The sequence below is a fragment of the Canis lupus genome, chromosome 37 (assembly GCF_011100685.1).
Source record: "Canis lupus familiaris isolate Mischka breed German Shepherd chromosome 37, alternate assembly UU_Cfam_GSD_1.0, whole genome shotgun sequence".
Lineage (NCBI taxonomy): Eukaryota > Metazoa > Chordata > Mammalia > Carnivora > Canidae > Canis > Canis lupus.
This window is the reverse complement of record NC_049258.1, coordinates 20,700,613-20,716,612: the sequence shown is the minus strand read 5'-3', so window position 1 is coordinate 20,716,612 and position 16,000 is coordinate 20,700,613. Positions and strand designations below refer to the sequence as shown.

Genomic DNA, 16,000 nt, shown 5'->3' with positions numbered 1-16,000 from the left:
GAAATACATATTTTTCCAAAGAACACATACAAATAAATAGTCAACAGGTACATGAAGAGATTCTCAACATCATTAATCATCAGGAAAATGGAGATCAAAACCAATGTGCAATCTCATCTCACACCTGTTACAATGGCTCTCATCAAGAAGACTATGAGACAACCACTATGGAAAATAGTATGAGAATTCCTCAAAAAAAATAAAAATAGCACTACTATATGCTCTAGAAATTCCATTTCTGAATATATATCAAAAGTAAATGAAAAGATGATCTCCAAAAGATATCTGCACTCCCTGTTAATCACAGCATTATTCATAATAGCCAAGATATAGAAACAACTTAAGAATCTGTCAATGGATGAAAAAAAAAAAAAAAAGGAATCTGTCAATGGATGAATGAATAAGATGTGATGTGTACACACACACACACACACTAGATTAGCTATATATATACATATACACACATACACAATGGATTAAAATTCAGCTATGAGAAGGACATTCTGCCATTTGTGACAACACAGATAGGCCTTGAGAATATTATGCTGAATGAAACAAGTCAGAGAAAAACAAATACTGTATGATATCATTTATATATGTGAATCTAAAAAAGCAAAAACTCATAGACATGAAGAGTAGAATGGTGGCTACCAGAAGCTAGAGGGTGGGGACATTGGGGAGATATTGGTCAAAGGGTACAAACTTGTAGGGAAAACAATTAAAAGAGAAATATTAGTAAAAATGATTATTTGGTGAAAGGGGGAGGAATTCACTTTGTTCTGGACTTCAGCACTTTCGTAGGCCCCAATTTTTCTATCATGTTGTAAGTATTATGATAAATATTTTAATGCACTGAAAAAGAATATACTATGCATAAATATCTAATTTGTCCTATATTTTAGTAGCTTTTTGCCACACAAAAAGCCAACCTTCCATTACTAATGTGGAGCCTTATACGCCATAAGCACTTAGTGAATTAATCAACAAATCATTCCTCAGTATGACTTACTAAAGAGAACACCTATGCCACTGGACAATGAAAATGTTCCTGATAACAATCACAGCATCAAACTGAAAATCCTTAATTCTGATTTTTTTTCTTTATTTGAGGTGCTTTATATGCTCTCTCAACTAATAACCTCAGTTCCCAATGAGAACACGAACTACTTATTGACAGCAAGAGTGTCATCCACCACCATTGCTTGCACTGGGTGAAGACTCAAAAGCAGGTAGAGAAGAGGGAAAGCTTTATGGTGGCAAAAAGAGAAGATTTCTCCTGATGGGAGGTTGCTGGCATAGAGAAGCTAAAGGCAGGTTGATGAGAAAAGATCTACCCCAAATATCGTAAAATACTAATCTGAAACAGTAAAATACTAATCTGAATATTACAAAGTGATTACCAGAGTCTAAGCATAACCTAAAATTGTTTAGTCTGTAGTTTACTCAATATTATATATAATACTGGATTCCAGTGCATACCTTTGAGGAAAAAAACTTTATTTATAGGATTAGCTAAATAAAAGGTTTATTACACTATTTTAATTCATAAAAACTATTGTTCTTATATAAAATTACTACTGCTAACAATATTATAATTCTAAGTATTTTTGTTTATAAATAAATGTCAGATATTTTAGAACTCAAAGTTAACAACTATGTACTCTGTAAGAAAATTTATTACCTCAGCTAGACTTTCATGCAATTTTCATGAAATTAAACCCCTTACAAGTTTATGTGTTTTTCTTTATTTCTCTTTTCTTTCTTTTTTCTTTTCTTTTTTTTCTTTCTTCCTTTCTTTCTTATATGGTTTTTAAAATCTCTCACCAGGCATTTTAATACCATTTTTCTTTAATCATTACAGAAGTTTTTAATTATCAGCCTGATTGCAAAGCAAAGGTACTCAGATATAAGGCAAGTCTTAAATGGGACATAATTCTTTACATTCTAGTTTTAAGGAAAACTTCTTAGTTTTCTTAAGTTTAAAGTTATACTATGAGAAAAGAAAAAAGGGATGATGTGGGAGTTACTTCTTTTGGATAGAGTAAGCAGAAAACTGAGTAGATGAGCACAGATGCCTGGGATTAGGTTGCAGTAGGTGACAGACTGATTCACTGAGTTGTCTCTACCACCAATAAGCATATATCCCTCATATTAGCAACATTTGAGGACCTCCAATTTTACCTATAAACCAAGGATCTTGGAATATATAACCTCTAAATTCCTCTTCCAGTAAAATACCATATGAATTCATGGATCTGAAGATCTGAGATGGAAACAAGAACAAAAAAAGTCATACCTTTGTATTATCTTTTACCTTTGTTTTACTTTGGATTTTTTCCCTGGCTTCATGAAGACCTTTCTGAGTAGGACCTTCTGGTGCATTTTCTTTTTCAGAGTTAGGACCAACTACAAGATAACAGAATTTATTCTTAGTGTCTATACTGTTCATCTACAATTAATATAATTTTAACCAAAAATATGAAAGCCAAAATCATAATGATACACATATTTTTTAAAGTATTAAACCAAAAATATTAAAATACCACCAAAATGTTTTAAGTGGGGTATCAAATTAATTTCCCCAAAATACAGGATGTCATTACTGCAAGGTCAGTAAAATGGCATGATGAGCCAGTTAGAGAGCATAGGAGCCAATCTCCAATTACATTATATCCAAATTTCTGTCATGAGATTTATGGGCACAAGTAAAGTTGAAGAGGGTCAAAGGAGAGAATGGTAAGCAATGACAAAATTTCCCAAAGTGGATAATAAATAACAGATTTTTAAGAGAATATTGTATTAAATAAAATATTATTCTCAATGTTGAGAAAAATAGAAAACATTAGAAAATATTCCAATGAAATTGTGATATTACTCTCCAAACTCTCATGGACATAAAGAACAGTCCTAATAAAACCACCCGAGGGAAAAATAAAAGTGACAGGAGAAGACTCTTTCTTTTACACTTTTCCATATACATATGCCTATTTAGGTATACATTAATTTCTCCCTATATTTTCTAAACAGGAAACGATTGTAAATAACTAATAAACTTATAAAAATTAACTCTTAAAAGAAATAACTAAATGTTCTAAATTATAACACTAGATTTATAATAGGCAAAAGACAAACACAAAAATATCTGGATGAGTCAAGGCTCCCAAAAAATTCTGAGGTCATAAAGGCAAGGAAGCACATAGCCAGCATTTAGATTTTTTCTGACCTGACTTTTCCTATTCAGTATAAGTTTCAGACAAAGGAGAAAATTTCCAAAAATAACATAAAAACAGAATATTGAATAACACAGTTCTACAGGAAGGTACTTAAAAGACTTCAAACACTTGGGTATCCCGACTGCCTGTCCACCCTGAGTGGTGCTAAAAGTTAGAGCCCCACAGCATCTGGGAAATATGTGAGGGGGTAAGGCAACAATTACAGCTCACTGACATTACGGAAAAATTTTCACTGCCAGTTCTCTTCTATTTTATATTCCTTTTCAACAACCAACAGTGACATCCTGATAATAATTTAAAATAATAATAATTAGCATTTATGCCTCATTGAGCTTTTACTACATAACAGCCACTGTTCTAAACAATTTGCATGTATATTTCATAAAATTTTGTCAATAATCCTGTCAAGGTCACTACCGTTTGTTCTCCTTTATATATGAGGAGAATATGTATATAGTAATATCTACAGGGAAGTAATGAAAAAGCAGTAGAGAGAGAAACTCAGGATTCCAGCAGATAATTCTAAGAACATGTGCAGATTCAGGTAGCATATGAAATGTTACTAAGCACCACTTCATAAGAGAAAAAAAATCAGGAAGCAAACAAACAAAATGTTATGGATAACAAATGAAAGTCAAAAACCAAAAAGGTTTCGGTTTATAAGTATATGTAGTTGTTCCACAACAAAAAGAAATGTTCATAGTTAATCATGATTTCAGGAAAATGCTGAACACTTGGAACCAAAATGAGAATAAACACTGTATAATGCATGTAGAATTAGCCGAGAAATAACACTTCTAAACTATTTCTCCATGTAGCAAATATAAATGTGATTTCCACTCTTCATCAGATAAACATCTCTTTTACACAAAGATTTTTAGAACAAATAAGAGGCTCAGACATTAAAGTCTGTGTCACATTCATGGTTACATGCATATAATTCTAAAATTCCACACATTGCTTCTTAATATTTAGTAATATCCTAGCAAATTCCATGTCTCTATCATAGCATCTTTCAGTTTCTCACACCGAGGGCTTATTAATGACAAGCCTGTATTACTGATTAGTGGGGTGCAGTTTCCCAGATTTTACATGGGCACAGGGAATATCTTAAGGAAAGTATAATTTCTTAAGAGAAATAAATATCAAATAAACACATTTTCCTTATAAAAATTTATTCATTGTACCTCCAGTGCTATATTTCACCCGTTCAACAACTCCTTCATGTATGCACTCAATTCAACCAATGTTAACTGAATACGTTCAGGCCCCTCATTAAACAGCAAAAATGCATGAATATATTCATTTAACAAAATAAATATGTAGGGACCTACACTGTGCCAGTCACTAACTCTTTTATGGATAAACCCAGCTGAAAAGAGAATTTAACTGAAAAAAGGTTTTAAAGAAATTATCCACAATTTGGCCCAGAAAGCTAAACAGAAAAGATCTAAGAGATCAGGACACACATAAACTAAAATGGGATCAACTATATATCTAATTGTAATTCGGAAAAAGGCAAATAGGGGTAAAGGGAGAGAGGCTTTGCTTTAAATTTACTTTATTTTTACTTTAATTTTACTTTCTAACCTAGCCATATATTCCACATAGTCATAGGAAACTGACATCTTGTAATGCAATTCTGAACAGCAACAAAATATCCAACTTAAAAAGCAGCAATTTATTAAGCTAAAAACCTTATAGAATACTTTGCTTTACTGTATATGACATCTTTCCTTTATGAACCTCTGAAGTTGGTTTTCACGATTGTTTTTCACTTCATTTAACACTTCTAATTTCTAGCTGTTTCTCCTGAATTCATAATTTTCTATCATAAGTTATAAGATGCATTAAAATATAATTATACATCTTTATAACTTGCTTTGGAAATAGACATTTTTGCATTCAAATTGCAACCTTATAGGAAACCAAAATAATATGAGTTAATAACCAACACAAACACATCAGAACTGGCATATTCATAAATTTTTTGAAATTAATTTGTACAAAAAATGGTTTTATCTCATTAATATATATTAAAGTACTTTCTGTATAGCGTCCTATAAATATTGATATATATTACATTTCATAACAAAAAAAGAAAAATAATACAAAGTTGTCACTTCAAATATCTAATCAATAATAGTTCACTATTTCATAGTTTCTCCTAGGAATTTTTCTATCATTCTAATATAATATAAAAATATAATGTAGAATTAAAAACCTTCTTCAAGTGAGAAAGTTCAGTACTGAAGTGGTAATACTATCCTCTCTGGGTGGTACAATTATGAATAATTTTAAAAATAAGGATTGTCATTTTAAAAATTTCTAAAATAGGCATATCACTTTGATAATAAAAATATGGTATATTTAAAATTACTTGATTACTCCAAATCAGTTCAATTTTTGTCTTACTCTCTAAATCTAGATTGAATAACAATTAATAATTTTTTTCCCAAAGTTCAGAGTAAATGGTAATCAATTCATTGTTCCTCAACTACAGGGTGTATAATACTTAATTTTAAGAATCTCTACTGCCATACCAACCTCTGCCCAAAATAAATGGATAGATTTATAGATGGATGACAGGTAGACAAACAAAATTTTTAAAACTTAAACTAAAATAAGCAAATGGAGGAGGGTAGTTAAATATATGCGAATTATTGTGAAGCATGGCAGTATTTATAAGAGACGACCAGTTAACTAATAAAGCAACTTCTCCTCAAATTAGTGTTCCTGGCTACATAAGGTTTCAAGTTGATCAGGCAATCAGAGAAGTGACAGAGTCTGACCCAACACAGCCAGATGCTAACAACAGAAGCTTGGGAAGAAGAACTGCAAGTTCCATATCGAACACTAGAATGCATATTTATAAAGATCATAAAATCATTCAGGACAGAATTTAAGGAATTAATTTTATTCAGGTAGTTGGGATTATGCAGTTAAAAGAATCTATTTCTTCGGATCAAAATTTATTCCTTTTGACCAAAGCCACTTGAAAACATCACAAATCAAAAATAATTTACAAAGTTGATCTTCAAAGTGACTTAGAAAAATATACAATGTGTTCATTTAAAATTGTATCAAATAATAGAATATAATTTCATAAAGAAGTTATCAGTAAACCATTAATTTTAACAGAGATGTCAAGAATACATACATAAAAATCACAAACTATTAGAGTAGAATGGAGTAATAGAGATTAACTGGTACAATCATCAACCCAATGCATGAAGTTCCTCAACCTTTAAGTCATCTTTTATATATTATTTTTCACATTCTTTAGTAATTTGGAAAGTAAGAGCTCCTGAGGCTATGATAGATAGTTTGATAATATCCCTTCATATTTACATCTGATTGTATTCTTAAAAGTTATTTACATATGGGAACAAGTAATTTTTTTATCTTAACAAAAATGTATATTCTTTGAAAAAAATGCAATAAGGAAAAATATAGAAAATAATAATAAGCAAATTTTGTATATATTTTGATGTGTATCATTTCTTTACAGATATTTAATATTCATGAACTTATACTATATAAATGTTCTTATTTTTAACATTTTATTGACATTATGATGTGTTTTCTTATGCATGATTTTTAAAGACTTTCTAGTCATATGATCAATCATATTTATTTAAACATTCACTTGTGGTTAAAGATTAAGATTGTAAGATTGTTTTGCACTGTTTTTTTCTATAGATATGACTGCAATAAATATCCTTGTCCATAGTGTCTTTAGACATCACTGAGTATAACTAATATTTCTTTAACATAAAATATTAGAATAGGAGCTACTGAATCAAGGCTAAGAAAAAAGTTTCAAATGTGAGAATGTTGCCTATTTCTCTTAAGTTTTAACTAATCATTGAACATAATGAATAGTCATCTGTAAATAATAAGATGTTATATCTACCAAGAAAATTCACTATTTCACAGTCTTTCTATATTTCGGAGTCTCATCATTCCTTTTAAAATCAAATTTAGTGAGGTACAACTTACATATAATAAAATGAATACATTTTAAATAGAGAATTGGGTAAGTTTTGGCAAAGATAAACAGGCATATAACCACCACCAAAATCAAGATATAAAATGTTTGTACCACTTCCAAAATTATAATTTTCTTAACATTCCCATTTATAAGACATGTACAATAATCATTGTTTTTACAAGTCAATTTTCTTTTAAGAAATTAAAAATGAAAAAAACCTCAATCTTTATATTAACCAGAATATAACAATCTTAAATCTCTATATTCAGTCCTGGAGATGAGTTTTCTTCTGGCATATTCTCTTTTGGCCCAAAGAAACTCCTTAGTATTTCCTGTACTTCAGAATGATTTGCAACAAGATGTTTTAGCTTTCATTTAAATTAAAAAGTCTGTATATCTGTATTTCATTGTAATTTTTGAAGAATATTTTATTGGATCTAGAATTCTGAATGTAAAATTTTCCACATTTAAAAAATGTCATTTCCAGGGTGCTTGGGTGGCTCAGTTGGTTAAGTGTCTGCCTTCAGCTCAGGTTATGATCTCAGGGTCCTGAGCCTGCTTCTTCCTCTTCCTCATGCTCAGACTCTCTCTTGCTCTGTCAAATAAAATCTTTTTATAAAAATTTCATTTCCTTGTTTCTAGCCTCCAATATCTCTCAGAGAAATCAGCCTTTATTTATTTACTGTTCTCTTTTATGTTTTTTTCTCTCTTGTTGCTTTTGAGATTATTTCACTTAAATTTTCATAAGTTTGAATATTATGTATCCAGGATTGATTCTCTTTTGGGTTTATAGTTGTTAGCTGCTTTTGGGGGATCTGTAGGTTTATGTATTATATCAAATTTGGAAAATTTTAGGCTGACTTTTGTTTAATTTTTTTCAAGATTTTATGTATTTATTCATGAGAGAGAGAGAAGCAGAGACATAGGCAGAGGGAGTCGCAGGCTCCACGCAGGGAGCCCGACTGAGACTCGATTCCGGGTCTCCAGGATCATGCCCTGGGTTGAAGGCAGTGCTAAACTGCTGAGCCACCCAGGCTGCCCTGTTTAAATATTTTTATGCCCCATTCTTGTTCTTTTCTCCTTTGAGACTGCAATCACACATATGTTACATATGATAGGTTCAATTTTTTTTCTCTTTTCTTCAGACTATATTTTAATTGATGTCTCTTAAATTCACTGACATTTCTGACATTTCCAGACTGTTGTGAACACAAAGTTTTCATTTAAGCTATCATACTTCTCAGTACTAGAATTCAATTTCCTTTTTTTTGTTTCCACATATCTGCTAAGATTCCCATTCTGCTAAGAGTCCCATCTGATCAATCAATGTCATATTTTTCTTTAAGTCCTTGATCATATTCAAAATAGCTGCTTTAGCATTTTTATTTTTTTTAAGATTTTATTTATTTATTCATGAGTGACAGAGAGAGAGAGACAGAGACAGAGAGAGAGAGGCAGAGACACAGGCAGAGGGAGAAGCAGGCTCCATGCAGGGAGCCCGATGTGGGACTCGATCCCGGGTCTCCAGGATCAGCCCCTGGGCTGAAGACGGCACTAAACCACTGAGCCACCCAGGCTGCCCTTCTTAAGCATTTTTAATCCTCTATATCCAACATCTGGACAATCTCAGTGTAACATTCTACTTCTTGATTTTTGTCTTGAATGTGAGTCACCTTTTCCTGTTTCTATAACATGTATTGAAAATTTTAATTACATACTAGGCAGTTTAGATAATAGATTATAAAGACTCTGGACAACTGTTTTCCTTTAAAGGGTGCTGATTTTTTTTTCTAGCAGAAGTTTAACTTTTTGATGATAACCTTGAAATTCTAGGCTTAATTTTATGCTTTGTTGAGTCCATCGAAAGCCCTAAATTTTTCCCAAGGCTCTCTAATTTGGCAAGATTCAAACTCCAAATTCTGTCTTCCCTAAAAATTCTATGTAAGCTTTGTTTGTGGTTTTATAGGGCAGTACAAGTGTTATGTTAATATTTTACTATGATTATATCAAATGTTAATATGGCATTATCAAAGTGTTTATCAGGTCTCTCCATCCAGGCATGGGCAGAATTCCAGTATCTCCCATCTCTGTTGACTTATTGAATCCTTGCTCCCCTCTGAGCTCTATAAAATCTCCTCTTTCTACTAAGTCTCAAGTAGTCTACATGTATAGCCTAGCTATCAACTAAAGACTCATAGTAAACTCCCTCACAAACCGGATTCCTGCTCATTGTAGAACCTTTTTATCTAGTGCACTTTCCTACAGATTCTAGTTGCTTTGAATGCTATGAACTATATTCTTTGTCTTTGCAGTTTATCAGGACTGGCATGCTCTTCTTGACTTCCACCTCCATAGAATTTGGTTTGGAAACTTATGCAGGCAAAGCCATGGTGATGGTGCATCTCACCTTAAAAATGTTCTATCACTTGCCTTCTGTGATTTGTGCTATTTTCCAATGCCTAAAAGTAGCAGCCTTATAAATAGTTTAGCTTTAAGAGTTTTTTATTGAAAGGTTAGTTTGGTACCAGATACTCCATCATGGCCAGAAACACAAGTCTTCCCATTATAGTTTACTCATATCTTTTTCTAAAATTACTCTATACAGCACTGTATCTATACTCTCTCAATCTTTTCATTAACAACTTGATTTGTGAAATAGTCATGTCATTTATTCACCTTTAGGTAATCTCTAGTATTTTGAGCTCTGATCAGATTTAAAAATCACCAACCAACATTATGTCAGTTTTATCACATTTTACTTTTACCTCTAGTTGCAGAAGCATGGTAATTATGCCCTATTTCCATATGCTTCAGTGTTGCTTGAAGCCCAGAAATCTAAAAAGTAAAATCAAAAGATACAGAGTTATATACAAAATGACCCAAAAAGGACTGGATAAAATGCAATGTTCAAATATCAACTGCAAGATATAAAAGTATTAACCTCTTAGATTAATCCCTATATATTAAAAAAATTAAACATGAATTATAACAAAAGAAAAACATAATTTTATGTTTAAATTCAATTTCATGGGTAATTATTAGGTATTCATTTTAAATAAGCATCTGAAACATTTATTTCACAGAATAATTTCAAAAATACTTATTGCATACTTTGAATAATAATTATTCAATACTCTACTTTGAGAGAAGTTTCTTCTCTGTTGAAATTGCTTCACAACAACTTAATTCATCTTTCTGTTTATAAAAGATGAGGAAAGTATTAGTTGGGAAGTAAAATATGAAGAAACTTGTCTTTCCTGAAACTCTTGGCTCATTTTCCACCCATAGGCACTCCTTGTTTTATTAAACATGTTTTATAATTAAGAACATTTGTTAGTTTGGTAGCATATCATTTACCTATATTTCCTAAGCAATAGACTTGAATTAAAAAATTCAACCCTAGGGATCTCTGGGTGGATCAGCAGTTCAGCGCCTGCCTTCAGCCCAGGGCGTGATCCTGGAGTCCCATGATCAAGTCCCACATCAGGCTCCCTGCATGGAGCCTGCTTCTCCCTCTGCCTGTGTCTCTGCCTCTCTCTCACTCTCTCTCTCTGTGTGTCTCTCATGAATAAATAAAATCTTTAAAAAAATTAAAAAATCAACCTTAAGAGTTCTCTCATCCCTCATTGTACGTGATTATACCACACAAAATACCATCTGTTTAATTATATACAGATATATACATTTTTCCGACCATTACTGAGTAGTAACATTCCTTTATTAATAGAAAATAGCAGATAATAAATTATAGCCTACAGATTAATGTTTGTGAAATGCCTGACTGGAAAAAAAAAAGTAAAAAAAATTTATCTATTCATGAGTGCCCAATGGAGTATAAAAATTTTAAATACTTATTTAGAATAGTGTGAGATTTATATAAAAGTTGCAATATAATACACAGTTCTTGTATACTCAGCACCATATTCCCCCTGCTAACATCATGCATTAATATAGTACATTTGACCCAAGTAATGAGACAATATTGATACATTATTATTAACAAAGTCCATATTGCATTCTAATTTGACTAAAGTTTTTCTTTCTTTTTAAGATTTTATTTATTTATTTATTTGAGAGAAGAGAGAGTATGAGCAGGCAGAGGGAGAGACAAGCAGACTTGTCTGGTGTTGAACTCAGAGCCTGATGTGGGAATCAATCTCAATCTCACCACCATGAGATCATGACCTGAAGCCAAAATCAAGAGTTGGACACCTAACTGACTGAGCCACCCAAACTCCCCAAGATATTTCCTAATATTCCTTTTCTGTTCCAAGATCCCATCCAGGATACATTTAGTCATCATGTCTTATTTTTTAATTATTTTTAATTTAAATTCAATTAATTAACATGTAGTGTATTATTAGTTTCAGAGGTAGAGTTCAGTGATTTATTAGTTGCATATAACACCCAGTGCTCATTACATCACATGCCCTCTTTAATGCCTGTTACCCAGTTACCCTATCTCCCCACACCTCTTGCCTTCATCAACCTCCAGTTTGTTTCCTATAATTAAGAGTCTCTTATGGTTTGTTTCCCTCTCTGATTTTGTCTTGCTTTATTTTTCCTCCCTTTCCCTATGCTCCTTTGTTTTATTTCTTAAATTCCACATATGAGTGAAATCAAATGATAAAGACCCCAAAAAGCCAAAAGAATGCTGAAAAAGAAAACCAAAGCTAGTGGCATCACAATTCCAGACTTCAAGCTCTATTACAAAACTGTAATCATCAAGACAATATTATACTGGCACAAAAACAAACTTATAGATCAATGGAACAAAATGGAGAACCCAGAAATGGACCCTCAATTCTATGATCAACTAATCTTTGACAAAGCAGGAAATAATATCCAATGGAAAAAAGTCTCTTCAACAAATGTTGGGAATTGGACAGCCACATGCAGAAAAATGAAACTGGACCATTTTCTTACACTATACACAGAAACAGACTCAAAGTGGATAAAAGACCTAAATGTGACACAGGAATGCATCAAAATCGTAGAGGAGAACATAGGCAGAAGCTTCTTTGACCTCAGCTGCAGCAATTTCTTAATAGAACTGTCTCCAAGGACAATGGAAACAAAGACAAAAATTAACTATTGGGACTTCATCAAGATTAAAAGCTTTTACACAGCAAAGGAAAGAGTCAACCAAAAAAAAAAAAAAAAAAAAAAAAAACCACCACCCCACCACCAACAACCTACAGAATGGGAGAAGATATTTGCAAATACTTATCAGATAAAGGACTAGTTTCCAAAATCTATAAAGAACTTATCAAAGTTATCATGTCTTCTTAGCTTCCTCTAGACTGGAACAGTTTCTCATACTTACCCTCATTTTGATGATGTTGACAATTCTGAGGAGTATTGGTCAGGTAATATTTTGGAGAACATATATACATTTGGGTTTGCCTAATAGTTTTTCATGGTTAGATAGGAGCTACAGGTTTTGAGAAGGAAGACCACAGAGTAGAAGTGTTATTGTTAGTTCACAAGGGTATTTATCAACATAATTAAAGACTGATGATGTTAACCTTGGTCACCTTCCTAAAGTCGTAGTTGCCAGGTTTCTCCACTGTAAAATTACTTTCCTCCATTTCCACTGTATTTGTGGAAGCAAGTCATCAAGTATGGCCAACAATGAACAGCTGAGGTGTTAAACTCCACTTCCATGAGGGAAAAATTATCTACACAATATTTGAGATGATTCTTTGAGAGAAATATTTTTCTTCTTCCCTATTTACATATTCATCCACTTATTTATAGCATATGAACTTGTATTTATTCATACTGTGGGTTATAATCCCATACTGTATTATTTATTTTGTTGCTCAAATTGTTAAAGATTTGACCACTGGGAGCTCTTTCAGGATGATTCCTGTAACAACTCCATTTGTTGATATTTGACTATTAACATTTTTTTAAATTGTATTTATTTATGATAGTCACACAGAGAGAGAGAGAGAGAGAGGAAGAGACACAGGCAGAGGGAGAAGCAGGCTCCATGCACCGGGAGCCCGACGTGGGACTCGATCCCGGGTCTCCAGGATCACGCCCTGGGCCAAAGGCAGGAGCTAAACCGCTGCGCCACCCAGGGATCCCTGACCATTAACAGTTTTTAAGCTTTACTTCCTACTTCCCTTAGGGCCCCACATCTGAACAAGCATTTGATATGAAACCCTGGATACTTCCTCTTTTACCACTGGTGGGAGATTCAAGCAATATATGCCCCTCCTCCCACATAGAAACTCTTATTCCCAAACCCTAGCCAGAATAAAAAACAAAAACAAAAACAAAAACAAAAAACAAAAAACAAAAAAAAAACCCCAAGCCAGTCTCCTTCCTTAGTTCTCTCAAGACTTTTCAGACCTGCATGTAAGGCATGTATTGCTATCCCCACAGAGCTCAATTATGTAATGTAAATGTTTGCATACCTTCTTTCTGTGTGTATACCAGAGTTAGTCTCAACATTCAAACCAAATTTGGTTGTCGATTCATTTAGGAAGCACCCACAACAGTTCCATTGTCCCTTGACGTACCCCAATGTTTTGTTCAGTCTCTTCTCTTCTTTTTTTTTTTTTTTTTTTTTTTTTTTTTTTTTTTTACTTTCTAAGCATTTCCTAGCATTCTAGTGCAACAAAATGGGTCAAATGCTCCAGGTTCATTTTTTATTTTCCCTGCCCAGCCTATAATCAGCCACTTCCCCAAGGAGTCCTAACTTCCTTTTATTGCAGAATGGTATTAGAACAGTTATCTATGCACTGGGTATACTCATTTGCTATTGAAATGTCATTACTTCTAGATTCTCTCAGCAGGCTGACCTAGAAAATATATACATTTATTTTTTAGAATACCTCCTGAATTAGAGCCCCGTGATAAAACAAAAGATAAAAAGTAACTTATTATACATATACTAACAAATTATATTTTATATCTTTTCAATTATGGGACTATAATTCAGAGTTCTGAACAGTTTCAGTAATTCTATAAAACAAATTCTAGATTTTTCCATAAGATTTAAATAAATTTGAAAGTTGCTATACTATTACCTACCAAAAGAATTTGAAAGCATATACTCCTTATTAGATTTTCGTCATCTCACAGTATACTTTCACACTTCTACATACAAACTGAATATCATTAAAAAATTCTATATGCTAATCTTTCTTCTTGCAAGATATTAGAAAGATCTATATGTTTAAAGAGAAAGATAGTGAACTAAATGTTCATTACGATAAGGTTTTTAAAGAAGTGATGATTAGGAATACAGATAAAAATTATAAGATAGTTCTTACTACTCCAAGCTCACATTTTAAAAGTTTTGGTTAGAAGTGGCTTCTCAGAAGGGTTCCTGGGTGGCTCAGTCAGTTGAGCATCTGACTCTTGATTTTAGCTCAGGCTATGGTCCCTGGGTTGTGAAATAGAGCCCTGTGTTGAGCCCCAAACTTAGCAGGGTATCTGCTTGAGATTCTGTCTCTGCTGTCTGCTTGAGATTCTCTGTCTCTCTCTCTCCCTTTGCCCCTCTCCCTTTCTATAAAATAAATAAATTTTTAAAAACAGAAGTGACTTCTCAGAGCATCACTGAAATAAAGCAGACACTGAAAAAAAAAAGATGTAATCAAAAATACGTGCAAAAGTTGATGTATGTTCCATGTTAGGTCATAGAGGAATTTTGCATGTATTTTAATATAGTTTCACTTTCAAATATTTTTAATAAATTCATTCTACAGCTTCATGACACACTAATAGATTGACGTAAAAAGGTTAATCCAAGGCTGAATACCCAAGTATACCTGATAGGAATATTTCAATGGGAAAGGAAAAAAAGTAAAGACTTGGGTGGTTATAAATCATTTTTTGTATGAAACATTCCCAAAAAGGTTCAGCTCATTAAACAGTAACCTTGGCTTGTTCTCCAAGGAAAAGATGATAAAACTGAGACTATATTGTCTGTCCTAATTTGAGGAATGTACTAATTAATCTTAGGATTAGCCTAGAGTCAGGGCTATCTGACCATCATTCTGGCCACTCAGCACCCTGGGTTCAAGAATCATGAGTCTTCCATCTTTCACTATATATACCATTTTAAAATTTTATTCATCCTCTCTTATAACTAGGATGCTAACAATACTGCATAGGCTCCATTAATCACTTGTGCCCATTTTGGATCTTGAACAAAATCTGTAAGAATTCAGATATGAGTGACCCACTTACCTCTCAAGCTAAAAATCCAACTTCAGCTAGCTGAATACAAAGGACACAGAAAGTCAGATAATTCAAAGATATTTAAAGTATAGACTAAACTTGCTCCTAGCTTCTCAGGGAATAATCTAAGAAAATTGACAGTCCCTTAAAAAGACCTTCATATTTTGCACTGTGCTGGAAAAACACTATCCTTCAGGTAGTGTCTGGAAATTGACTGAAGATAGTGTGTCTATGTATTTAGACCTTAAGTGATTTCCAAATTGCCTACAACTTGAATTAGCAGTATAGAAAAATCAGAAGTCTCCACTTATCTCAGTGAAGTACATGTAAATGTTACCATCTGAAGCACTTAACCAGAAAAAAGAGGAGTCAGAATGATGGGGCTACAGATATTAAGAATCTCACAGATGCTGGGGATCCCTGGGTGGCGCAGCAGGTTTAGCGCCTGCCTTTGGCCCAGGGCGTGATCCTGGAGACCCGGGATCGAGTCCCACGTCGGGCTCCCTGCATGGAACCTGCTTCTCCCTCTGCCTGTGTCTCTGCCTCTCTCTCTCTCTCGGGCTCCCTGCATGGA

General features: G+C 33.0%; 1 protein-coding gene across 6 annotated transcripts in view; it reads right to left on the bottom strand.

The window, feature by feature from the left end:
- The window catches only part of SPAG16 (sperm associated antigen 16), a 907,696-nt gene that overhangs the window by 839,388 nt on the left and 52,308 nt on the right, over positions 1-16,000 (bottom strand). For 5 of the 6 annotated variants that reach the window (XM_038585670.1, XM_038585672.1, XM_038585674.1 and 2 more), the window contains exons 8-9: positions 9,993-10,062; positions 2,297-2,406 (exon numbers count right to left, since the gene is read on the bottom strand). In XM_038585670.1, coding sequence (XP_038441598.1) covers positions 2,297-2,406; positions 9,993-10,062 — 180 coding nt within the window. The remainder of the gene's footprint in view (positions 1-2,296; positions 2,407-9,992; positions 10,063-16,000) is intronic. The other variant, XM_038585671.1, reaches the window with a different exon arrangement.